At 46.7% G+C, this 26,115-nt stretch overlaps 3 protein-coding genes across 4 annotated transcripts in view; 1 reads left to right on the top strand and 2 right to left on the bottom strand.

Moving 5' to 3' along the window:
- Positions 1-5,044, top strand: part of LOC106888613 (torsin-1A-like) — a 5,386-nt gene extending 342 nt beyond the window's left edge. Inside the window, exons 2-5 of the mRNA XM_014942961.1 lie at positions 268-548; positions 2,274-2,449; positions 2,542-2,669; positions 3,650-5,044. Of these exons, the coding sequence (XP_014798447.1) occupies positions 268-548; positions 2,274-2,449; positions 2,542-2,669; positions 3,650-3,900 (836 nt within the window). The 3' untranslated portion in view covers positions 3,901-5,044. The remainder of the gene's footprint in view (positions 1-267; positions 549-2,273; positions 2,450-2,541; positions 2,670-3,649) is intronic.
- Positions 5,045-7,122: 2,078 nt separating this feature from the next.
- Positions 7,123-13,278, bottom strand: LOC106888475 (torsin-1B-like). Its single transcript, XM_014942727.1, has 6 exons — positions 13,261-13,278; positions 12,860-13,160; positions 11,918-12,183; positions 10,450-10,625; positions 9,325-9,452; positions 7,123-9,221 (listed from the first exon to the last, which is right to left on the bottom strand). The coding sequence occupies exons 1-6, from the start codon at positions 13,276-13,278 to the stop codon at positions 8,944-8,946; spliced, it is 1,167 nt and encodes a 388-aa protein (XP_014798213.1). The 3' UTR covers positions 7,123-8,943.
- A 697-nt stretch (positions 13,279-13,975) lies between these two features.
- LOC106888529 (torsin-1A-like) lies at positions 13,976-17,622 on the bottom strand. 2 transcript variants are annotated; one of them, XM_014942790.1, is made up of 5 exons: positions 17,436-17,622; positions 15,969-16,237; positions 15,711-15,886; positions 14,675-14,802; positions 13,976-14,544 (listed from the first exon to the last, which is right to left on the bottom strand). In XM_014942790.1, the coding sequence occupies exons 1-5, from the start codon at positions 17,620-17,622 to the stop codon at positions 14,300-14,302; spliced, it is 1,005 nt and encodes a 334-aa protein (XP_014798276.1). In that variant the 3' UTR covers positions 13,976-14,299. The 2 variants fall into 2 exon arrangements, with proteins under 2 accessions (XP_014798276.1, XP_014798277.1); XM_014942791.1 differs by having other exon boundaries at positions 15,711-15,880; positions 17,436-17,601.
- Positions 17,623-26,115: the final 8,493 nt, after the last annotated feature.

The raw sequence follows: 26,115 nt of genomic DNA, 5'->3' as shown, positions 1-26,115 counted from the left end.
GGTGTTGGGGTGCGGCGGGGGGCGCGGGAACCGGGCAGGGCTTGTGAGGCCTCTCCGTGGGGGCCTCCCCATGAAGGTCCACCCATGGGGCCTGTGGGGATCTGCCCCTGGAAGTCGGTCTGAGGGGGTCTGCCCGTGAGGGACTCTCCATGGGGCCGGTCCTTTGCCCCTCTGGGCCGGGGTGGGTGGTGGACCCTCCTAGAAGGAGGGAGGAGAAGCCAGCGGGACCCCCCCCCCGCCCCTCTCCCTCCTCGCTGTTGACAGGGTGGTCTCTCCGTCCAGCTCTGCAGGACAATCTGGACAAGAAGCTGTTTGGGCAACACCTGGTGAACAAGGTGGTTGTAAAGGCCGTGAAGGGCTTCTTGAACAACAGCAATGCCAAAAAACCTCTCGCACTTTCCTTGCATGGGTGGACTGGAACAGGCAAGAACTTTGTCAGTAAGATAATCGCTGAAAGCATTTATAAGAGAGGTCTGCAGAGTAAATATGTCCATCAGTTCGTGGCGACTTTACACTTCCCTCACGCTCAGAGCATCAATCTCTACAAGGTAAGAGTGTGCTGGAGCACAGCTCTGCTGCAGTGGCTGTTGTATTGATTTATAAATGTTATGGCACGATCAATACCAGAAACCTAGATGTTGTTTTCTGCAGTAAAATTAGCCTGTGCCAGTTTGGGAATCTTCTGTACAGAACCGGGTAAATCCTAACATCTATCAGGACTGGTTTTCCAATGAATGTAAAGGGTTTTTTGCATGTGTTTTGAGCTTCTCTTTAGGGAAAAAATGATACAGTTATTTTTGGTTTACACTTTGCTTAGACTTAAGGTTTGAGCTTCTCTTTAGGGAAAAAATGATACGGTTATTTTTTGGTTTACATTTTGCTTAGACTTAAGAATAAGCGTGACTGAGCAGGATTTGTGGTTGGGTGATACCCTGGTGCGCACTGCGGAAAACTAAGAGTTCATGGCTGTGGGGAATCACTGGGTAACCTCCACGGATGCCAGGTCCCATGGCAAGCTGATGGGTGCTCTCTGAGGCAGGGGTGGTTGACTGCAAACTGAGGAGGTTCTGTAGTTTTATTCTGCAGCCATTTCCCAGCTGTAAAACGAAATCACAAAATCTCTGTTGTCAGAAAGGTACAAATAAGTGTATTTGGAATTGTTGTGCCGGTTTGTGTCAGCACAGGGCTGGAGGCAGGTGGATATCACGTGGAGCAATAGTTCAGATGCATGTTTTCTGGGTTTTTTTTGTTCTAACTTACTTTGTTAACAGCAGAGTTTGAGGTACAGTGAGTACCACTGACTTTTGCAGTACTGAATGTTTATATTCCATTTGTATATCTTAAAACTGGGAATGGGATGGTTTACAAACCTGATCTCTAAATGGAGGAAATATCTGTTTCCTCTTTTACAGCTTGCTTTCCCCTTTCTTGTGACTGAGCTGTTTTAAAATAAACCCGATCCTTTTCTGCTTTCGTTTCGAGGTGATTGCACTTGGGAAACAGAAGGAACTATCGCTTCTTGCCCACATGTGCCACCATCCTGCGCTGCCTCTGCAGTTCAGGGACTGAGTAAACAGTGAATATAAAAAAAAAAAAAGATGAATCATTGAAAATGGTTAGAACCATTATTTCTCATTCATGTACCAGCAGATCAACCCATTTTTTTCCAATTACTTCACTATTGATCTTCAATGTAACACTTAAGTGAGAGAATCTTTAAATACAATAACCATTAGGCCTTCTGAACGATACTGCTCAGGGCTTGTAATTGTCTTCCTTTAACTTCTGAGCGATTAAAACACAGGGCTGAGAGCTGAATTCTGTTTCAACTTTTGCCACTGGCTGCAGGTGGCAATTTCTCACTGGTGCTGTTCAGGGAGCAAATTTAATAGTGTTCATAGTTTTGACGCCTAAGGATGCTTAGACCAACGTGCTGCCAAAAGTAACCATCTTGCTTGTCAGGGCTTTGCTTTGTGTCGCTGTTCCGTGGTGGTACCTGTCCTTTTTCCTACTGTGCGCTTTCATTTTTGCTTTGTTTACAGGAATATCTTTCTCAGACAGAGATTTCCTGCTTTTATCCTATCCTGTCTCTTGGTATCTTGAATTTTTTTCAGAACCAGCATGAGATTCTGTTTGTTTTATTTACAGCTTTTAACTGTGTGTTAAAATGACACAATTGAAATTACTCTTTCAGGACAAAAACAAGCAGAAGTGCTGTTTTCTGTCTTTTCAACACAAACTCTTTCAATATCTTTTAATTTCATGCCTCTCAGGACCAGTTGCAGTCATGGATTCGGGGAAATGTGAGCATCTGTCCCAGATCCCTCTTCATATTTGACGAAATGGATAAAATGCACGCAGGACTCATTGACTCCATCAAGCCATTCCTGGACTACTATGAGCTTCTGGACGGGGTGTCGTACCGAAAAGCCATCTTCATATTCCTCAGGTAAGAAGTGGCATCTCAGGCTTGCTCTTCTGTAACCCACAATGCCTTTTAAAACTACCTCAAGCTACAGTCTTTGTTTTCTCTTAACTTAGCAATGCAGGAGCTGAAAAGATAACAGAGGTGGCACTAGATTTCTGGAGAAATGGAAAGACAAGGGAAAATATACAGCTCGCAGATGTGGAAAATGCGCTGTCTGTGTCCGTCTTCAATAACAAAAATAGTGAGTAAAACTGTGATTGCTTTTGAGGTGGTAAAAGTTCCACAAAAGGGACGGGCTGCATTTAGCTGCATTTTTACAACTATGGTTTCTACTTGATGTGCCCTCCAGCTTTTGGCTGGCAAGGAGCCATGGTGCAGTTCTGGAGCCTGCAGATGCTTTTGAGCTGAAATGAAGGTTAAGGAGCTCTGTGTACGCCATGGTTACCAGCATGTTTGATGTCTGTTGGATCCCATATGTTGGGAGAAGCCTCTGCTGTCCACTTAACTGACATACTAATGGGCTAAAGAGAAAGCAAACAGAAATCTAGACAGTAAGGCTAGATATTGCATTAGCTGAAAAATCCTTAACCAATAAAATGTTTTGTTGTGGGGAAACCACTTCCTTGGCCCTCAATCCACTTAGCCTTTCTTGCTCAGTCTGTAAAAAGCCTTCAGGCAGTTATTTAGGAGCTATTTATGGGAAACAGGGTGACGTGCCAGCCCTGCTGTGAGTAGTCCAGTGTTTCCTAGGCTTTCTTGCACAGGACTTCTGGTGAAAAGGGTTTTTAATAGAATTATGGTCTAAAAATAGCATTGGAAGCAAACTTACGGCATTTTTTTTTTATGAGGTTAGATGCAATCTCCAAAAGATGGAGCAAGACAAGCTGGGAGAGCTCATAGGAGATAGGAAATCTGTTCCTTGCTCAGTGAGAGAGGGGAAGGTATGAGACTGGCACCTGGGGAGCGAGGCTGAAATGCATTCAGAATTCATTCATTCAGCTCCAATGGACCACATTTGTGTGTCTGTCCAAAACTTTATGCACAAAGTACTATGAGAAAGGGCTTATATTTGAGCTTACCTGTGCATCATAGGGCCTTAAAAACACAGGTGAATTCTTACTGGTATGTAGCAGAGCACTATCATGTGCCTACTGCTGCCGTTCAACCCATGGTAGTGTTTAACTAGAGTAGAAACAAAACAACTTCTCTCTCCCTTTGTAGGTGGATTTTGGCACAGCCCCTTGATCGATAAAAATCTCATTGACTACTTTGTTCCCTTCCTGCCTCTGGAATACAAACATGTGAAAATGTGTGTCAGGGTGGAGATTGAATCACGTGGCTACGTTGTGGATGAAGAGATTTTAACCAGAATAGCCGACGAAATGACCTACTTCCCCAGAGAGGAGAGAATTTATTCAGATAAAGGATGTAAAACTGTGGATTCAAAGCTGGATTATTACTATGACTTCTAATGCTTTATTGCTACAAACTGCAAAGAAGCAAAGTTAACTTCATTACAAAGTGGAGAACCCGGAACATTTCATTTTTAAGCACTTTTTAAAGAAAGGAACGTTATTTTTTAACTGGTGTGTAAATAAGCAGCAGTGCCTCTGTGGTTTTATCCTGTCACTAGTGATGGCTCCCAGGTACTTCGGCCTTGTTGCCAAGGTAAGAAAGGACCGCGTTGTGAATGCGGCACCGAAGATTCCTCTTGGATCACGTGTTGATCACCAGAACCATTTGGCAGCCTGTTGGCACATATAGAAGGACTGAGATTATCACCAAATTTTAATTGGGTTTTGGTTTGATGTAGATGATCTCTAGCGAATAATGAGAATTTTAATCAAAGTTCCTATTTCTGTGAAAGACTTCATTTGGCTTGTGTAGGAATATCCCTGTAACTGCATTAAAAGTAGGATACGTGTCTCTTCTCCTTGAGCAGCTTGGTTCCAGTAAAGATGACGGGGGAATTCCATAATTATAAAAATCCAGAGTCTTCTATCCAACATCATGCAGTACCCTTGTCTTTTCTCAAAACAGTGGTATAGATTGGCCTTCTGCATGTCAAACCAAAAATGTGAGACTTTTTGGTGTGAATAGTGTTCAGAGGGCGGTCTTAATATTTCAAGGAAGTGAGTTAAAATCCTTGACTTCCACATCAGTGTAGTTGGTTCTTATTTTGTTTTTTTTTTTATAATGTATATAGTTGCCCACAGCAGGCTTTCCCAGGAGTGATCTCAGGAGGGTGAAAAGTGTGCTTTCTGCTTGGTGAGTCAGCTTTATGGACAGAGTGTAACTTAATGTGAAACATGTACAGGTTAAATTTTACACCAAGGAACCAGAAAAGAGGTTTTTCCTCTTCACCTACATGTAGAGTTCAGGGGCCAACTTCCAGAGTTTTCCCTTTTTCCTGTTCTCACAATACTGTATGACTTTGAAGCAGGGATGAAGACAGAGCCAAAGGCATTTGGAAAAAAAAAAAAGTGAAATGTGTCAACTGAAGTTACTGCGAAGAGTGTCTGACTTGTTTCTAAGTGTGAGCACTGCAGAGGCTTTTTTTCACTCCAGTTTCTATTCAAAATAAACTTTTCTCATCAGAAATGTATTTCTTAGTTACCTCCTGGTGTTCTTTGCATTGAGTGATTTTATGTTAATTTTGCGCAAACTAAATACTCGTTGCAGAAGAGCATACTGTGTTTCTGGCTGAAGTGTTCGGGTGTGCTTGAATACAGGTATCTCCCTTCATGAGTTCAAAGGGAATAGATGCAGGAGAAGAGATGTGACTCTGCTACCTGCTGAAAGGGAAACAAATGAAGTTTGGAGTGGAAACTGCACTTCTGGACCATCAGTACTAATTACACTCGCACAGTTTTTGTAGAGGTGGATTTTCTAGCTGTGTATGAGCTCAACAGTATCACAAGGATGAGCTTGTCTTCTAGAGACCAGTTAAAACCCTGCTTCTCGTCTCCTCCTCCCGCTGTGGTACCACTGATGAACACCCTGCAGGCTCTGATTGAAGCCATCCATGTTTTCAGGGGCAGCATCTTGGGAGTTTTCTCTGCAAGGGGGGAAAAAAAGGGGGGTCAGTAAAACTTCAGCTGTCCAGTTCTGCTCTGAAGTTGTGTAATAGGCAAATTATCAGTCCTAGTGTTTGTTAGGAAATGAATGCTTTGAACTTGGATATTTATCTGTTTCTTTGACCTGATTATAGCAAATGACTGGCTAATGGAAAAAAGCAGATGTGAGAATGATAAACTTTTACTACTGTCTGGTACTTTCTCATCAAAAGAGAACAGTTCAACCAAGCAGTATTGTAGCTTTTCCAGCATTAACTACACTCTTAATTCTGCTTTATGTGCCATTGCAACATTAATACTGGCATTTGGCATACATTGGGAGCAAGTATTTAATTGTATCATAGGCCTAGATGATTTAGAGTGGGTGGAAGCTTCCTCTAGAGGGTGTAGAAATTACATTGAAAGGGTTGAGACTGTCTCTGTTTTAATCTCTCTTCTGTCCTTGAAAACAGCAGACCTGGCTAGGAGCATCTGGGTAAAAGAACGTGTGCCTGAAATCACTTCTAACCTTGATCCCGTTGTTTTTCCTCCCTTTAGACTGCGTGGTTTCAAAGCTGAGATCTTTGCTCATTCTTGCTGTGACTGGGTAACTTTGGCCATTATTCTTTTTAATAGGCCACTTGAAACTGGATCAGACAACTTAAGAGAAAATGTCAGATGGGAGGAAAGGTCTGATCCCTGGAGAGACAGCCCCTGGGCCGGGTGAGAGAAGCCGAACAGTTGCTGAGACTGAATTTTGTTTGTTCTTACCAAAGTCCAGCACAAGCAACTGCTACTTTAATTTCAGCCTTTTTCTGCAGGGAACATTCCGAGATCTCATGCTGTGCTCATAAAATTAGAGACTACGGTTAAAATACAGCAACGTATTAAGCGCTGCTTTTGCTAGAAAGAGGCGGCCTGGCCTTAGAGATTCATCTCTGATGCCCTGGGCCAAAGAGCCAAGCTGTGGTGTGTGCTGAGCTGTGCAGGCACGGGGCAAAGTCCTGATGAACAAGAGAGCTCTCACTTCCCATGTGTGCTCCCTAATGAGTTTCCTTGTGCATCGTTACAGCACAACAGCGGGAACAACTGACTGTTGAGCGAGGTGCGCGCTGCTGCCAACAGCCAGACCTCGCTTCAATTAGGCTGTTATTTACATACTGGCTTTTTTTTTTTCAGTGCTGGAGAGGCTGCAGATGCTCCGGCCCATGGAGATATGATGAAAGCCTGTAGTCCTGTGGTGCCTTTGCCAGCTAGAGGAGAGGTGAAGAGCCGCCTTGAGTGACAGCTTTCCAGAGGCAGCACAGAGAGGAGGAATGGTTAAACAAGCTCCCTGAGAATTACTTTTCCTGCAGTGCCCGGCAGTGGGGTAGGAGATACCTGTTAATAACTATGAAGCAGAGCAGGCAGGGACTTTAAGCCTTTTTCATAGGTGTTTGTTTCTACCGAGCTGTATTTAACTCTTGAATGCCTTACTGTGCTGTTGGATGACTCAACAGGCTATATTTAATCTGTTTAGCTATTGTTATAAACAATTTTTTAAGAATAAGGGACACTTAACAGAAGGCTGCAGTGAAGGTGGTTGAAAACCGCTTAAACTAGTCCTCTCCTATAGCTGAAAATGATTAAACCAAGAGAGAAAAGTGACTTAAGATTTATTCCAACCGCAGTACAGTAGTAATATATAGTGTTTTGAAATTGCACAAGTATTTTGTATTTGGAGTGCCTGAAACTGGATGCAGCATTTACACCTAGGAGTAAGCCAGTTAATAGGCAAAACATTATACATGAGAAATAACAGTCCAATGTCCCAAGGTTAATGGCTTGTGAGCATTTGGCTCTCGAGATTGCATCAGCGTGAACAGTTTGCCAACATTTGACAAATTCCACGTGGGGTTGTAAAAAGCAATTGGCACTTCTAGTTTAGACCTTAAATGCTAAGCTTTCTGTTGTAATTTGCAATAACATAATAGTGTTGAGACCTGTAAGTTCCGCATCACATCTTAAAGCGAGTTTAGGTACAAATGAGGAAGTAAATGCTGCAACACAAAAATAGCCCAATCCCTCACACCCGTTTAAAAAACACACTACAATCAACCAAGCGATAGGCACTTCTGTCTTGCAGTACAATATTTGACAAGTGATGGATGATGAAAGAGTTAAAGATCACAACGATTTTAAACCCCAGCCTTACCAAGTGGGTGAAGGTTAAATCAGTCTTTCCCAGCTTCCTGACTCATCACTCACCCTTCCACACAGACATCCTTTAATGTTAAAAGCTACTATAAAACATACTTATCTAGTGAAGCACGGGATTGTTGTTGATGGCTCCCCTTTCCCATACCCCCTCTGTGGCTCTTGAGGAAAAGCTTTGTATTGTTGTTGTTTACATTTCAGTATAAAAATACACATTATTAAAAGTAACTTCTGTCATGAAGGTGTCTTCCAAGCAAGGTGAGAGCAGGAGCACTCGCTCCCAGGCTGTTGGGTGCAGCGGGGAGGTACCGCTAAAGATCTTGCAGACTTCAGGCCCAGAAGCCCACGTGCAGACTAACCTGACAAGCTGTAAGAGTCAAATCCTCCCAAGAGATTTTTTTTAATTAAAAACAGGAGACTGGCTTAGTCTGTTGGAACAGTTGGATCCCTCAGATGTGTCCTTCTGCTTAGGAAGACAAACACCCTAGAGTTACCACACAGCTTCATTTAGCCCCCTTAGTTAGAAGAATATAAAGTTTCTTTTACAATTTCTTTTTACCTAAAGAAGCAGAGGAGCAAGCAGTTACTTCCTCCCCCATCCTTCATCACTAAATAGTGACAGATTTCCCTGATCTCATCATGACTTTACATTACTGTAGCCAGAGATGTGATAGGAAGCCACAGCTCAGACATGAACTACAATCACGACCTTCTGTCCCTGAATAGCTGATGCTCCTCTGTAGAAGCCACAACATCATCAATCTGCTGTGAAGGAGAGGAATCTTTCCACCATACCAGTTTCTTACTGGTATTCACCCCTGCACACACTATCACAGTCCTGAACACACCACACATCCCATCATTTCACTACCCCGTGAATAAGACCACGTACATGGCAGGGAATACAACTGCTGAAATAATTCCTTGTTCTCCTTTGCTCTAGTCTAGTTTTTGTGGAAAGAGGAGTTAAATACTTCGTAATACAGCGCTTTGAAGAATAAAGCAGCAGAGGCAGTATCCAGTGCTATAGATGCGTCATCAGAAATTCTCTATAGGTTAAAAGAAAAATAAAGGGGGGCAACATTTGGATACCAGCCAGTTCAGAGATGAACAGTGGGATGTTAAGTTAAAAAAACAAAATTAAAAAGCTCACACAGGTCATCCTGGTATTTTCACCGTACTCCCTGCAACAGTAAAAAAGCTTTAGTGCAAATACACAGGTTTCCGAAAGCTCTGAAAGTGCTTTGGAGACCTGATGGGTGATCACCCCTTGGCTTTTGTATCTCTCAACACAAAGTCTTCATGTATATCCAGCTTGGCTTGTACAGTCTTGCAGCCTTTATCAGAGTAGATTTTCTGCTCTTTGGGGAAGAACGTCATCTCATCAGCCACCGCTTGAACGATGTTCTCATCGACGACGTAGCCACGGGCTGTCATTTCAGCCCTGACACACATCTTCACGTGCTTGTGCTCCAGGGGCAGGAAGGGGACAAAGTAGTCAATGAGGTTCCTGTCGATGAGGCTGCTGTGCCACAGTCCACCTGGAGGAGTCAGGAGAAAGGGGAAAAACAGGGCAGGGTCACGAGATGAAACCTGTGTTATGAAGTAAAAGGAACTTCCCATTTTCTGGGGAAAGTGACTTACTGTTCTTGTTATTGAAGACTCCAACAGACAGCAGGGGCTCCAGGTCTTTCAGCTGAATCTCCTCCCTGCGCTTTCCACTTGTCCAGAAGTCAAGAGCTGCTTTATTAATTAAGTCACCACCTGCATTGCTATTCATAGAAGAAAAATAAGCAGTGATGAATACAGACACAACCAGAATATTTTTTTTATAAAGACACACATATTGCTAATGTTTGACATCAAACAAATCACCAAAACAGTCAAAAATTTAGGGAAAGTCTCTAGTTCTTTAAATAGCCATCAGCATGTGGTGGGTTGACCGTGGCCAGCAGCCCACGCACCTACACAGCCCCTTGCTCACTCCCTCCCACCTCAGCGGGATGGAAGGAGAAAATAGGAAGGACAGAAGTGAGAAGACTTGTGGGTTGAGATAAAGACAGTTTAATAGGTAACGAAAAGAGGAGCAAAACAACCCCAAGGAAGGCTAAAGAAATCACTCTCAACCCCCACAGTCAGACCAATGCCCAGGTAGCCTCCAAAAAGCCATCAGCTGGAAAGTTGATCCCCCCTGCTCTTCTTTCTCTACCCCAGTTTTTATTGCTGAGCATGACATTACATGGTATTGAATATAAATATTCCCCTGGCCCGTTTGGGTCAGCTGTCCCCTTCTCTTGCCCGCCCCAACCTACTTGCTGGGAGCTGCATGGGAAAAAGAGAAGGCCTTGAGGCTTTGCAAGCACCACGGAGCAACAACCACAACATCAGTGCCTTATCAACACTGTTTTTGGCCTCAAATCCAAGACACAGCACTAAACTGGCTGCTATGAAAACAGTTAACTCCATCCCAGCCAGACCCATGGTGCAGCCATCGCAGAGAGCTTCCACAGAACGTGAGCTCCCATAGGATCCGTGCTCTGGGCCAGGCCCATGAGCTCAGTTGGGGTCTGCTGCCCCACATCAGACCTGCTCGACCACAGCCACAGGCCACTTGAGAGCCCAGAACGCTCCCCTCTGTCTCTACAGAGGGGGTCTTCACTCCAGAGCAGTTCTTTTGCTGTTCTTTGAGTGAGGTCCCACAGAAACATTATCATTACACACACAGATTTATCTTGGTATCTCAAAATGACCAAAATAGGGGCTACAGACCTGAGGAAGATGAAGATGGCTTTCCTGTAGGACACCCTATCAACCTGCTCGTAATAGTCTAAGAACGGCTTGATGGCATCGATGAGACCTGGATGCATTTTGTCCATCTCATCAAAAATGAAGACAGAGTGGGGACAGGCACTGACGTTGCCCCGAATCCAGTTCTGGAGCTGTTCCTGGAACAAGAGGTTGAAAAACACTGAAAAAGTAGGTCTCTTGGGGAAGTACTGCAGAATATTTGTATGTGACAGCCTCCAGGGACACCCTTTCAAGTGTCAGCATCACACACTCAGTGGTTACACTTTTTCCTGAAGAGAGGACCATAAACTCTGTGATTGATCCCTTCACCACATGACACTGAATTTAAAGGTGAATTCTTTCCCTGCTCACAGATAAGAGAATTTCTCATTCTTCCTGCTCCATTTATGGATAAGGCATGAAAACCAGGCAGAGATGGGAAATCTTGAAAGAGAGAAAGCTGCTTTTTTGTTTAAGAAAATCAGTGCTTCATTTTTTTTATACAGAAACGGCATCCCATCTATTTTGGGTACCTTCAAGCATGAAGATCAGAAATCTAATGTCTGGGAATGAAGTCCCTTGGAAAATCTCTCACGTGGGCTACACTTTCTCATTGCATAGTGCGTGGGGGTTGACCCGGCAGCAGCCAAGCACCCCAGCAGGAAGGGAGAGAGAGGGGGAAGAATAAAAGCAAGAAAACTCACAGATATTTTGATAGGTGATGGCAAGAGGGAAAAAAAACCAAGCAAAGGGAATCACACACACCCCGCCAACACCTGCAGACACATGCCCAACCAGTGTTAGAACACCTTGGAAGCCAAACCCCCCCATTCTTCCTTCTTTTACCCCAATTTTTATTACTGAGCATGACAGCACATGGTATGGAATATTCCTGTAGCCGACTGGGCTCAGCTGTCCCAGCTGTGTCCCCTCCCAATCTTTTGCCCACCCCAGCCTGCTCCCTATGAGTAGGGGGGAAAAAAAAGAAAAAAGCAAGTTTTGAGGGTGTGCAAGCAGTAGTGTTCAGTAACCACCAAAACACCGGTGTGTTATCAATGCTGCTTTGGCTACAAATTCAAAACACGGCGCCGCAGGAGCCGCTGCGGAGAAAGTGCCTCCCTCCCTCCCAGCCAACCAGTAGGCGCCGTTTGAATGATGGGATTCTCTCCGAGCAGTAAGCAGGGCAGGAATCAGCAGATGGCATCCGTGAGAGGACAGCACGAGGAAATTACTCTCACTTTACATTTCTTGGCATTTTGGTGCCTTTCTCTTTCGTTTTCTGAATGCGTTCCCTCCTCCCTCTCTCCCAAGTACCAGCTTTGGAAACACCCAGCTGTACACCTCCAGTTGTTGGGTATCTGGGGGACTTGTGCTGCACCAACAGCCAAACCCCTGTAATAAGGGGGTTTAGGGACTCGGGGTAACGGGATTACCTTGTGTCCTTCCTCACCTTGTAGAGCTTGACTTGTTCTTGGTGGGGGAAGTGGAGGGTGGCCAGGAAGAGATGGACAAATTTGCTGCGCAGGCCGGCCGGGTGGACCTGCTCCGCCAAGATCTGGCTGAGGAAGTTCTTGCCGGTGCCGGCCCAGCCGTGGAGCGAGAGCGTCAGCGGCTTCTTGGGGCTGGGGTTGTTGGTGAAGCCCATCACCGCCCTCAGCACCACATCCTTGGCCAGGTGCTGCCCGAAGAGCTTGGCATCCAGCTGTGCCTTCAGCGCTGGGGGGAGAGGGAGAGCTCAGCATTGTGTGGCCACCCATGGGTGCTGGTCACCAGCCATGCACCAAGCAAGCTTTACATGGCCACCCATGGGTGCCGGTCACCAGCCACACACCAAGCAAGCTTTGCATGGCCACCCATGGGTGCTGGTCACCAGCCATGCACCAAGCAAGCTTTACATGGCCACCCATGGGTGCCGGTCACCAGCCACACACCAAGCAAGCTTTGCATGGCCACCCATGGGTGATGGTCACCGGCCACCCACCAGACAAGCCTGGCATGGCCACCCATGGGTGCTGGTCACCAGCCACGCATCAAGCAAGCTTTGCATGGCCACCGATGGGTGCCGGTCACCAGCCACACACCAAGCAAGCTTTGCACGGCCACCAATGGGTGTTGGTCACCAGCCACACACCAGGTGAGCTCGGCATGGCCACCCATGGGTGGTGGTCACCGGCCACCCACCAGACAAGCCTGACATGGCCACCCATGGGTGCTGGTCACCAGCCATGCACAGGTTGAGCTCGGCATGGCCCCTGCCGGGCACGGGTCTCAGCATGGCACGGCCACCACCAGGCACACCGGGGGCTGCCCCGGGCAGTGACCAGTTACCGGTGGAGCTCCGTGCCAGGGCTGGGGACCCAGCGCGGCCCGCCACCCCCCGTCCCCGCCGTACCGGTGGCGTTGATGCGGTGCCCGTCGCTGGGGCAGCACTCCACGTAGCTGCAGTAGAAGTTGGGGTGGGACAGGTAGCCGGTGATGGCCCAGGCCACGCCGATGGCCAGGCTGACGCTGAGCGGCTCCAGCGCCGCCAGCCCCGGCAGCAGCAGCCAGAGCAGCCCGGCCGCCCGCAGCATGGCGACCCCGCGCCCGCTCCCGATCCCGGTCCCGCTTCCGCCTGCCGGGCAAACGGCCGCCCCGCCCGTAGCCGCAGCCGCCATCTTTGTGAAGGGCAAGGGCGGCCTTTCCCTGCCCGGCTGGTGACGTTAGCGGGCCGTGTGAGGGCGGCCTCGCCACCGCCGCCGCCTCAGGCCCTCGCTCCCCTCAGGGAAAGCTGGGCCCCGTTCCTGCCCTCACCCCTCCGAGGGGACCCATCTTCTGTCCCCGTCCCTCCCCTCGATGCCACCGGCTCTCCCTACAAGACCCCGGCGCAAATGGCATCCCGAGCTGCAGGCGGGAGCCTCTTACCCCTCTTTCCCCGCTGCGGGCGGGAGCGTGCCACCATGGCTGGGTGCATAGAATCATAGAATCATAGAATCGTCTACAAAAAAAACCCAAAAACCAAAAAACAAACCCCGCTGCAGGCGGGAGCCTCTTACCCCTCTTTCCCCGCTGCGGGCGGGAGCGTGCCACCATGGCTGGGTGCATAGAATCATAGAATCATAGAATCGTCTAGGTTGGAAGGGACCTTAAAGATCATCTAGTCCAACCATCAACCTAACTCTGACAAAAAAAACCCAAAAAACAAACTCCACACACCACTAAACCATATTCCTGAGGACCATGTCAACGCGTCTTTTGAACACCTCCAGGGATGGTGCCTCAACCACTTCCCTGGGCAGCCCATTCCAATGCTTAATAACTCTTTCAGTGTAAAAATGTTTCCTAATATCCAACCTGAACCTCCCCTGGCACAGCTTGAGGCTGTTTCCTCTTGTCCTATTGCCTGTAACTTGGGAGATGAGACCGAACCCCACCTCTCTACCCCCCCCCTTCAGGTGTCAGGGGACAGCCAGTATAAAACAGACTGATATTATTACTGAGAATATTATTTATTAATAGGTTTTATTAATTAGGGCAAACAAGGTGCAAACACTCTTGCCACAGAAGTGGGAGACTTTCCTCTTTAAAATACTTTGTTTGGGAATGTTTGTGGCAAGGAGAGCAAACCTTATCACCCACCTATGTCCCTCTTCTGTGAACTCTCGTGATTGTTGTGGTGTGCTGTGTATTTATTTATTCAAGAGTTCTACAGATGGTGCCTCTGGTGGGGGACAGCCTGAATCCCAACAAGGAGTAGTGTGTAGAGTGAGCTCCTGGGAGGGAAAGGGGAGGTATTGGTGCTTCCATTTGCTGTGGTCTTGTAACAAGATGAGGCATTTGGCCTTGTAGTGCCTTAGGTGCTCAGAGTCACTCTGGACTCTACAGTCTTGCAGCCTTTGCTGGAGTAGAGTCTCTCTTCACTGGGGTAGTCAGTCATTGCCAAGGCAATCTCCGCAATGAGGTCTTCATTCTCGGGATGCCCTTGCACGCGCAGCTCCTGCCGGACACACTCTCTCACGTGCTTATATTCCAGGGGAAGGAAAGGGATGAAATAGTCAATCAGGTTCTTCTGGATCAGTTGACTGTGAAAGAAGCCACCTGCAAGAGAGAATGGGAGCTTTACCATCAGAGTGCTGTGGAGGCCAGTGTTTAGGTGCACCCTTCATGGATCATTTTGCAGAAGACATCAGCATTCCTGGGACTGAGCCCTGAGCCCAGAGGTACTCACTGTTTTTGTTCCTGAAAATTTCCTCTGAGAGCAGAGACTGAAGCTTCTTCACAGGAATGTCTTCTCTTCTCTTCAGACTTCTCCAGTAATCGAGGGCAATCTCTGTTACCTTATCTCCACCAGCATTGCTGTTAGGAAAGAGATTCACTGGCTCATTAGAGCTGTATCTTCACCATCTTTATTGCTCAGATCTCAGCAGTGGTTTAGGTCACTCTGTGTGAATCTGCACTGGAGTGGAGGTGACATGTCCCTACATGTGGGTGTTGCCCAGAGATGGAAAGTGATAAGGACAACACTACCTCCCAAATGACAGCAGTGTCTGATGGGATGAGCTCTCCTTTGGCATGAACTACTGTGTTTGTCATTTAAGCATAGCAGGGGATTGCCAGGTGTTAATGAGAGGCTCGCTAACGAGCTGCTACTCATGGTGGTAACTGATGTCTCAAGCTGAAGTAGTTAGCTGGCCATGTGTTTGAATGTAAAGGCAAGTTAAGAGGCAGGGCAACCCAAAGCCTGGGGTTTGGGCTTGTTTCAGTCATGTGCTGTCAGCAGAGCTGGGGTGACACTCAGCAAAGGGATTTCCCAGGAATAACACCTGAAGGAATTCTGCTCCCTTGACCTGTGTATGCAAGTTGTCTTCAGTAGGTGAGTTTTCCCCTCTCTGCCTCTAAAGAGCTATCTAGGGGAGTCCCACCCATCTTACAAAGAACTTCCTGCCTTACAGTAGGATGATAATGCTGGAGAAAACATATTTACTGACCACTGGGGAAGTGGCCTCTCCAGCACTTTTGGAAGCCACTACAGATACTTGTCCATTTCCCATTCACTTGAGGAATGGGAGCCTTTTCAGCAGTTCACTTCTCTTTATAGTGTGAGATGTGACACAGTGGCTGTACATGTTCATTGACAACACATCTGTAAAGACAGACAGCAAGGGACTTTGAGCTGCTCAGCTGCAAACCTGTCAGCAGCAGCTCTTACTCCCTTTGTCCCTGCTGATTCTGTGGGACTGTAATTCCCTTTTGGCTTTTCTTACTTCAGAAAGATGAAGATCGCCTTGCCATAATAAATGCCATCGATCTCTTCGTGGTAGCCGAGGAATGGCATGATAGAGTCTATCAGGCCATGTGGCATCTGATCCATTTCAGAGAAGATAAAAAGGGACCTTGGACAGGCACTGACATTGCCCCGAATCCAATTCTGCAGCTGCTCCTGTGAGAAGAGGCAAAATTACCTGGGAGGTATGCTCCCAGTTGCAGATAAATTGGAGAAAGTGTGGTAAAGCTGGAAGTACCTTATAGAGGTGGACATGTGAAAGGTATGGGAAGTGCAGTACTGTGTTGAAGTGGTGCACAAACCTCCGTCTTGGTATATTAAACTGATAGAGGTTTTCTGCGATGATGCTGCTGACAAACGTTTTGCCTGTTCCAGTCCAGCCATGGAAGGACATCACCAGGGGCTTCCTGGGCCGTTCGGAGTGCATATTTGCACTCAGAGCTCTCAGAACTATCTGGATAGCAAGATGCTGTCCAAAGACTTTTCGATCCAAATCCATCTTTAAAACTGAAGGAATAGAGAGAAAAGAATCAGAAAACTCTGTATGATTACCCCTTCCCCTCCCCCGTTTTTTTTTTTTTTTTGGTTCCAGCTGAATGACAATCAGGGAGAATAAATGCTTACTGCCCTTCGGCCACGGTGAGATTGTGAATCAGCAGAGAATCCAACTGAGGAGCAAAGTCATGAATCAGACTCTTGCTGGCATTTATGGGCAGCAAGCAGTTAGTGTGAGGTAGGCAGGAGTCCCAGCGGATTGTGGCTGCTGCCTCCTATAAAGTCCTGGGGTGAGATCAAATGTATTTGCAGAGGCTTGTCCATTGCATGTGCTAAATTCTCGTTAACTGTTTTTGTGGCACCTAGCATACCTTGCATTTATAGAAAAATGCGCTTCTGTTGCTGCAGGAAGTTCTCTTAAAAAGTACCACAACTGGTGTTTCAGTGGCTAAAGTCCTAGCAGACAGCCTGGCTGTGAGCAGCAGCTCCAGAGCTGGTAGGAAGCGACATACTGAAGTACCTGGGGGCACGCAGGTCTCCAACAGTTGAGGATTTATTTTGGAATCTGTGGCCCAGCACTGAAATGAAGCAATGCTTGTCATCCCATGACAAAGGGAAGGGGGATTTCCAGGTGGCAGGATCAGGAGTTTATGGTTAAAAGATTTATGGTTAAAAAGCTCTTTTTCAGACTATGCACTAATTCCCCGCAGGCCAGGGTGAAACAACCCTTTCTTCCCCAGTTGCTGAGGACTGCCAGCCTGCTTGTCTCGGGGAAGCGAAGCAGCATGCTTTTAATCTAGACTTACCACTAATTGCTACTCATTTGACATATATTACAGGCAACCACTGTCTGGGGTGTGGGATACCACTGGGGTGTCCGTCTCAAGAAGATGTGGGTTTATTTCTTTAGCTCTTAGCCTTGAATTCACCTCCAGAATTTTGCCTCCTCCTGCCAATATAAACCAAGACACCAGCAAGGGAAATGCTCTGGTACTGCCATGAGAAGCAGGGTCCCTGACCACTTGTGGGAGAAGCAATATGCAGTTAGTACAGCTTTTGCCTTCTAAAGCCACGGTGGGTGGTAACTTCTACCTTTCTGCAACCACCCCGAAAGTGGCTGGCACGAAAAAGGAAGCCTCACCACCCTGGGAAGGACCATCAGCTGGTCTCACGGACAACTTGGCTCAGGGTGCCCTTGCCACTGCCTTACCTGATAAGTTCAGCGTGTCCCTCATATTGCAGCACTCCAGGAAACGGCACTTAAGCCAGGACTGAGGGGAGAGGAGCTGCCAAGCGACAGCAGCACCACCCGTGAGGATTGAGGCGCTGAAAGGGTCCAAAGCTGGCGTCAAAGTGGGCACAAAAATAAAGAATGCAGCAGCATTCGTAAGCTTCATGGTGGCTGGCTCAGCAGGAAAAGAAAGCAAAACGGAAAGCAAAACAGAGATTGCAGAATAACTTCCTGAAGTGTGGGGCCTGAGGCTATGCGAGAGGATGGAAGCCAAGACTCCTGTAAGCTGGAGGTGTTAATGAGTTAACAGACTTATCACGCTGCTCCTTGAGAACTCAAAGTGTTGGAAGCAGGGTGTCTCTGCAAGGGTAGAGTGAGAGTTTCATCAGAACAATCCCAGCTCCGAGGGGAGCAGGACTGGAACCTCACTGCATCTTAAGGTGCTAATTGGTCTGGTGATTAACCAAGAACATAGCAATTCTTGGTTTGGGCTCAGTTCAGAGTGGGTTGTGCACCTGGCATTGCAGAGCCCAAGGATTTCTGTAGCAGTGGCTGGAGCTCTGCGACTCGCAGGACTGAACGTGCCAGGAAGCTGCTTTAATAAAACCAAGTTCTCAGCACAGATACTTTGTCCAAACAACTCCGTGAAGTGTGTTTGCAAAGGGGAAGGACAGACACTGAAACAGCTTCCGTTTTCTCAGCAAATACTTTTTTTTTGAAAAGGTGAAAAAGATGTGAAAAGCACTTTCAAGTAATTCTCATTTTATTTTTAAAATCTCATGGGAAAAACACTGAGCAGCATCATTTATTATTCAAAATACATGCTCAAGATTTGGCGTCTCACTTGAAACAAGTGCCCGGTGCTGCCAAACGCCGAGCAGCCGGGAAGCCCCGTTGTTCCCTATTTTGAGAGTCCTCGCTGTCAGCTGCCATTGAGTCTTGAGGTGGGCACAGCTTAGACTCTCACCTTGTTATTTCTGGGTAGTTTGCCCAGATAACTCACTTACAGAGGGGTGTCCTCAAAGCCCCAAGGTTTGGGCTGCCGAGGAGTTAACTCCTGTGGAGCAGGGCTTTCCGCCTGCAGTCTCTCCATCAGGAGACCCGGAGGCTGCACAGAGGCCAGAGGAAGGCATTGGCAGTGGCACTGCAGGTTTACCTGTTGCCTGCACTCTGTCAGAGCTCTCTTCAAGTCTTTTGTACAAAGGTGGTTTAATATCGCTGAAAAAATGCTGGGAATTTTGCAGGCAACTGCTGGTTCCTTGATGCAGCAGGTCTCTGCGTTTGGCCGTGCTGAACGCTAGATGGGGTGTCAGACAAAGGTTTTAGGCCAGGATTTGCAGGATAGAACAACTATTGCAGAAAACCAAGTCGTGCCTGAGACAAACAGAAGAGAGAGTACACATCTGCAGAGTTGACCGCTTGTGTTACGGAACGTGATTTCTTGGGACAGCACACAACCCGGCTGCTCAGCCTTCACAGAGGGCGAGAACTTCACAGGCAAGTTCAGCAGGAGACTGAGAACAGCCAGAGTCATCTTATAAAGGAAGATGGGGAGTTTGAGAAAAGAAATGAGGCTGTTTAACTGTGATCTGTAGATTTTCTTGGTTGTACGTCAGAATTAAAGGTGAAAGCAGGTCGCGTTGCCCACCTCACAGGTTTCAGCAGATATTTCACCATTCCTCTGTAGAAACGGAGTGTGGTCTCACAAACACTGAAATGGATTGTCACCCCTGAAATGGATTGTCACCCCTGGGTCTCTCTGGAATAAAATGTAGTGCCAAATTGTGTCATACAAAAGGTGAATCAGTTTCATAGTTTATGGTCCATGCTTTCAAATCCAGCTGGCACAGATTCTCTTCTGACTGATGTGTGAAAGGGGTGAGGAGATGTCCTTATTAAGTTTTTCATTGTGGTCTTGTGTCATTTCTCAAGGTCTCACCAGCCTGGAATTGACTACATCTCCCAAAATGCAAATAGGAAATGCAAAGTGATGTGCTAGAAACAACACAGAGAAGGAGAATTACCTCATCTACGCAAAAAGAAGGAGTAGCACAGGACACATCTATAGATCTTCTCCTTTCCATGTGGGAGGGAGGTGGCATATATTTCCTATACAACAATAGGATGTATGCTGCATAACAGGTACCAGATGGGTGTTTAAATAACCTTCAGCTGCAACATGTCATGCTGTTATCTCATTATCCCTTACAAGTTAAATGGGTTCAAGCTGGGCCCGGACATGGATGAGATGTCTAATAGCGGTGGTGGGGCTGACATTGATGGCAATTTCCTTGAACAGCTGTCTGGAAGCTCCAAGTGGAGCACAGACCCTGCAACACACACTCCGCAGTGCAACGTCTTGTCGCCTGTTGTGTTGTGCTGATGAACATGTTGTTCTTCTGTCTCAATGCCCTCCTGAGCCCTGGGCACAGAATTGGCATCCTGTCATGTATTCACACTGGCCCCCCGGCCAGCAGAGGGGATGGTGGTGGTCACCCACCAGTGGGTCATCACAAATCGGTTGCCACGAGCTGAAAGTACTGAAAAATTGTAGCTGAGAAGAACTTTCAAAAAGCGATAGTTTGGGATATCTGTGATTTGTGGTGTTGATTAGTGGTGGGAAGGTGAGGGTGTGGGAGAGGTTAAGGATGTCGGGGGATTACAGGGAGAGGAAAGGTAGGGATTTGGGGAGCAGTGGTATGAGCTGGGGGATATGGGGTGTTTGAAGTGAGTAATTTGGTGTGCTAAAACTATTGTGATAGGGGAGGTAGTGGAGATGGGGTGGGTGTGTTCAAAGGGAGAGATAAGGGATGCAGACGTGGAGTACTTAAGGCCAAGGGTGAGGAGAGAAGAAAGTCCCAAAGGAGAGCTTTGCCTGGCCTTACTCTGCTTTCAGTGTGTTGAAATTTTCTCTCATCCACTCACAGTTTGATTTGTGCATTGTTGGTTTAAAGTCAGCATTCTTAAGACTTTGGGCTCGCAGCTCCATGGCAGGGAGCCTAGAGAATTTGGGATATGGATGGTTAGCGTGGCTTTCTGATCACGAGGCAGCATACCTCGCAGATGGCTGGAGAGCCAAGAAACATAATGTCTCCAGCCAGGGGACAGAGTGCTAGGAATCAGTGTTGCAGCCCTGCCTTGAGTTCATGGAGTGCAAGAGGTTTCCAGGTAAGAATTGTCGGGTCAATGAATGAATGCTTTTCCCAGAAAAAGTCTGTATTTTTGTTGGAGAATGTATAAGGTCCTCAGTATTTCCAAGAGTTTTAGGAAAGAGGTTTGGTAATGTGACTGTTATTTCACACGAGGTGCTGGGCTGAGTTTCTCGCTGAATTTGACAAGAAGAAGTGAGAGACTATTTTCCCTATGTTCAGTTTAATTGCTACCTGAACGTATCTCAGTCCACATCTTCTCTTTTGTCCCTGCCTTCTGACTCTGGCTAGACGTTCTCTAATGCTCCGTGGTTTGGGTTTGTTTTCTTTCCCCACTTCAAATTCAGCATCATCTTCCAAGTGCTCCTTTTCCTAAAAATAGAGAGGAGGAAGTGACAGGAAAGGGCTGCCACTCTTGACGTACATTGGGATCTTTTAAGGGGGGGATTGTGGTGGGCTTTATCCAAATACAGAGCCTGGCTAAGCTCTGAGGACGACGCTAATGCTGCGGAAACGTTCTGACTCACTCGAATGTGTTCATTGACCTTTCTATAATGTGACAGTAGCAATAACACAAGACACCAAAATTGACATTAATGTTGAGCAAACATTGTCTAATCCTAGCAACACCCAGGGAGTCAAGAGACTCTGTCATCCTCCTCTTGCAGGTAGGAAAACTGAGGTCTGCAGATGATGAAAGTTCTTCCTAACGTGGCATTTCATAGCAAAGGGTTTAGCAATTCTGCCTTTGAAATCTTTACTCAAGAGCTTGAGCCATGATTTGCCTTGGGCCGGCTTGAAATCCTTGTCTGTGGTAGAGAAGTGGAGTCCCTTGGGTCAGTGTGTCTGCTGAGCTGTGTGAAGAGGGACAGTCCAGCAAGGAAAGGCATGGATGAGCTTGGGATTTGAGTGAGGTGGGACACCATACACATGTCCAAATAAATCTGCCCAGGTGAAATAACTCATTTGATCATGTCTGAACTCTTGTAAAAATTCTGATGTACTAGTAGGGATTTTTTTTTTTTGTCTGGATGCTGTCTCTACAAAATGCAGTCAAGAGGTTCTTCCTTACAACAAGAGAAAAGGATTTCCCATCTGGATGCCCAACAGTAAAGCCCGTTTTCCTGAGCCTGAATTGTGGCCAGAGACCAGTCTGATTGTGCTGTACAAGCAGAATAACCAGCCCCAGGGGCCTTACAGTGTGTGGATGCAATGGTGGTCCAGATCAGAGCTTCACCTGGTCTACAGTGGTACAGCCCCTACCCAGAGCAATGTACAGCATCTGAGGATCAAGCAAGGTTTAGCAGTGCTGCTAGTGACCTTTGTCCAGGGTGAAAGCTGAAAATCTCTGCAGAGGGAGATAAACTTGATATTTAATCTGGTATTGAGTGGTTTTCAGCAGGTGGAGCTACACAGGTCGTGTTACCTGGGAGGGCTAGGAGTGAGAGGAGGGGTGAGGAGGTATTTAAGGCCATGCTTGATCTACAGTATCAATGTGGGTGAGGGAAGCAGCCGTCTCGCATTTCTTGCCTCCCGTGGGAACTTCCTTGAAAGGTAATGTTTTATAGATAGAAGTGTAAGGTGACAAGCTGGAAGGGCATTTCTTTGCTCTTTATGTGGTGAAACCTGGTGCTGAAACCTGTTTGATCTTTCATACCAACTCCATCAAGCAATGATGGATTCTCAGAAGAAGCACAGGGAATTACTTAAGTGCCTTGCAGCCAGACTGGCTCTGTGCCTCCATGGACCACTGTGTGCTCCAGAGGGAGAAGGGGTGGAGAGAGACAGCTCTTGGCCTTTGGGAAAAGCGAGAGGTTTCTGTTCATCTGAACAGGAGATCCCAGGACTGCGGTAGTGACAGGCTTTGAGGAGAACAGAGCTTTTTAGTCTGTAGCTGGGTGATACAGCAGCTCAGGATCTCATGGTACCACCCAAAGCCAGGTGCAAATCATCATCAGCAGCAGCCACCTATGGACCATGCAAATCCACCTGGGCTGGCAGCTGAGAGAGGCAGCCTCAGGGCAGGAACTGAGGAAGGCAAAGCTGGGTGCAGGGACCCGGGTTTTACTAGCCTCGCCTTTTCACCCCTTGCTGGGGTAGAGCCAACCCTGCTAATTGCCTCTGGGATCTGATTTCATCTCCATCTTGCACAACAGATTCCTTGAATAATGCATGAAGCGGTGGCAGATCAAGCCAGCGATGGGCTATCGGGTTGCATTTGCATGCTGGCAGTTAGGCTCTGTTTTGACTTGTAAACTAAACATTCATGGTGCAGACATCCTCTGTGGTTTGGTGATTAGATCTGGAACTTCGTTTGGACTCCAGGGGTCATCACGGTGCTGTTACCCAGCTCTGGGTAAGTCGCATCATCTTCCTAATTTGTCATGTGTTTCCATGACATGAGCAAGAGGGAAAGGAGACCCCATAGAAAGATTATCATCATCATCTTAATTTAAATTGTGTTTCATTATGGAACTTACTGTCCCAGGAAGTAATTTAATTTTAACAGTTTGCACAATGGACTTGATGTGTGTAATTATCAAGTATAATTGTCATGTATGACAACAAATTTGCAAGAAAGAGAGTTAAACCTTGTGCTGTCTTCATTGATAAAACAGGGATTTGGATTGCATTCGCCTCAATCCCACCTTTGTATTTTTCCCTTCTTTTTAAAATTGAGCTCAGAATCTGAAACCTGAGACTGTTCCTGTTTGGCTTTGACTGGGCTCCAGTTTGGGTCTGGGACATGCTTTCTGGTTTTGTTCTCCTGACCGGCTTGGAAGCAGCTGGAGTGGAGTAGCTCTTGTGCGAGCCTGTCTGCTGTGTGTAGCAATAGCTCTCGTTGAGAGAACAAAAAACAAGAGGAAAACTTTAGCCCATATTCTGTCTTGGAACTTGAATTGTGTTGCAAATAATAATTTACGGATAAAAATTTTGTGAAAGGGGTGAAACCTGAACTCGATGAAATAAGAAAACACTATGCTTACGTGGCGGGGAGGATTGCTACGGGAAGAGGATTACAGGGCATAACTCACACTGTGCCCTCTCTCCAGTCACGGGCTCTGATGTGGCGAGTGGCTTGTATTTCATCCAACAAATATAAGGTTGGGGTTATTAAGCAGACATCCCCATCCAACGCTTTGGGACCCTTAGGTGAAAAAGGATTTTAAAGTGCTCAATAGGTTTTGGGTTGGACTAGAATCAAAGGCTGTGTTTGGCTTGGGGTTTGCAAAACCAAACACGTTGCTCTTTCACCCATCTACTGTGGAAGAGCCGTAAATACAGGTCACTAAAATTAGTCTTGCAAAACAGCTATTCTGACTGGCGCCTCTGTTATTCCTGCTTCTCTGACTCCAACTTACGCTTAAATGGAGACCTTTGCCCGGTTTTGATGAGCCGCAGCAGTTGGCGTTGAGGAGCAAGTAGGTTCACCAGAAGAAAACAACTACTTGCTGCTGTAACAGTTCTTCCATTTGTTCAGACAGGCCAGGTCTGGCTGCCCTTGGAGAGTTGTGGAGGTTATGGAGCTGAGCTCGGTACATACCAGCTGGTTGCAAGGCAAGAGAAGAGCACCGGGCGGTTGGGCAGTGAAGGCTAAAGGACAGCAATGCCTCTTCAGGTTCCTGGTTTGTGGGAGAGCATTAGATATGGAGACAGATTAATCAATGTTAAATAAGGATGGAGGATCAGGAAGGGATCTGAAAATGTTAGGGTTTTTTTCCAGGAGATATGTTATCTAACAGGAAGAAAAATATACTCGGCTAAAATAAAAGATTGCTTGCAGGACTTTAGTTTCCAGCTATTGTTAAAATGTGTGTTTGAAAGCTGGGAACGCTGTGGGCAACAGCGAGCTGGAATAAGTTAAAAAGAGGAGAATGGATGTACTCTACCAAGAACAATGTTAAGTCCATGCTAATAGCATAGTGAGAGAGGAGACTGTGATGGGTGTACAGAAAGTCCCCAAAGGAACGGAGATGTCCATGCTAGATCTATTGCCAGATGGATGCAGAGCGAGTGTCCCAGATCTGTCTTCTTACATAGTTGAAATTCCTTCAGTTTGGGAGTAGCCCCTCCAGGGTACTAAATAACTAGGTGTGGAGTCATCCTAGACCCCTCAGTGAGGACTTGAGGGCATTTAAAAGAAAAATGAGCTGAAGGACAGTTGGAGTGCGAGGGGTGAAAATAGTTGGCAGTCATGTGCTGGTCATCTGCTTGCTGCAGTGGTGGAGGGAAATAAGAAAGTATGACTGGGATAATAAAAAGCATGGAGGAATCTCCTTTGAAGAGAGATGAAAGTGAATGGGACTGTGGTAAAGCTGAGTAAGAGGTGATTTCACAAACACATATTGAAGGAGGAGTATGTTGGACAAAGCTGAGCAAGAACTGCTGTTCTTCCTAACCCCCCGTCTGTCTCTCCACGACATGAACAAAAAGGGAAGGAGATCCCATAAAAAGATGATGATTATTACCATCATCATCTTAATTTAAATTGTGTTTCATTATGGAAGTTATTGTCCCAGGAAGTAATTTAATTTTAATAGTTTGGAAAATGACTTGATGCATGTAATTATCAAGCATTACCCGCAAATGTGACAGCAAATTTGCAAGAAATAGTATTAAACTTTGTGATTCAGAGCTGAAGTTAATCTCTGACTTCTGAAGACTGGATGAAGCAGGGTGTATGGGGCCAGGGAAACCTCAGTCCGTTGCTGGCTACCACAGGGGCTTGAGCCCCATGGCTGGTACAACCCAGCAAGCTCCAAGCTCCTGTTGGAGAGCAGCAGGTCCTTTCCATCAGTGAACAAGCTCACAAACTTCCCCCAGCGTGGTATGGTGCAGCACAGGTCCCAACCCTTTTCTGTTGCCTAACTCTCCTTGTGGGACAGCTCTAGCCCTGCTAATGTGGCCATAGCATCCTCCAAGCTCCTGTTGGAGAGCAGCAGGTCCTTTCCATCAGTGAACAAGCTCACAAACTTCCCCCAGCGTGGTATGGTGCAGCACAGGTCCCAACCCTTTTCTGTTGCCTAACTCTCCTTGTGGGACAGCTCTAGCCCTGCTAATGTGGCCATAGCATCCCTTGGCCTCCCATCTCTACACCCTTTCCACAGCAGCCTTCCCACCTGGATGCAGCTTCTCCCCTGCTAATGGGACAGCACTTCAGTGCTGTTCAGTTTTTGGCTGAGTTGGTGGCACTATTAACAGAAACTTGCTGTGTTAGACCAGATGCATTCTGCTGCTTTGTAAATATTTGTACTGAGCACCAATCTCCTCATGGAGGGCTGTGTAGAGCAGTCAGGGTTGGATAAACACAGGGTGGAGCAGATTTCTGGGCACACACCATGGACATGAAGACATAGCTGCAAATCAAGAGAGTAATCTAAACTTGTTGATGGATCATTCAGGCGGGGAAGAAATCTCAGGACAGTTAGCCCAAGTGTCAGTGCCTGTGGAGTAGCCTGGAGAGGTTTATCTACTTCCTTGCATCATTCAGGGCAAATTATGGTCTTGAT

The sequence above is a fragment of the Calidris pugnax genome, unplaced genomic scaffold (assembly GCF_001431845.1).
Source record: "Calidris pugnax isolate Ruff unplaced genomic scaffold, ASM143184v1 scaffold102, whole genome shotgun sequence".
Taxonomy (NCBI): Eukaryota; Metazoa; Chordata; class Aves; order Charadriiformes; family Scolopacidae; genus Calidris; species Calidris pugnax.
This window is presented reverse-complemented; position numbering and strand designations above follow the sequence as displayed.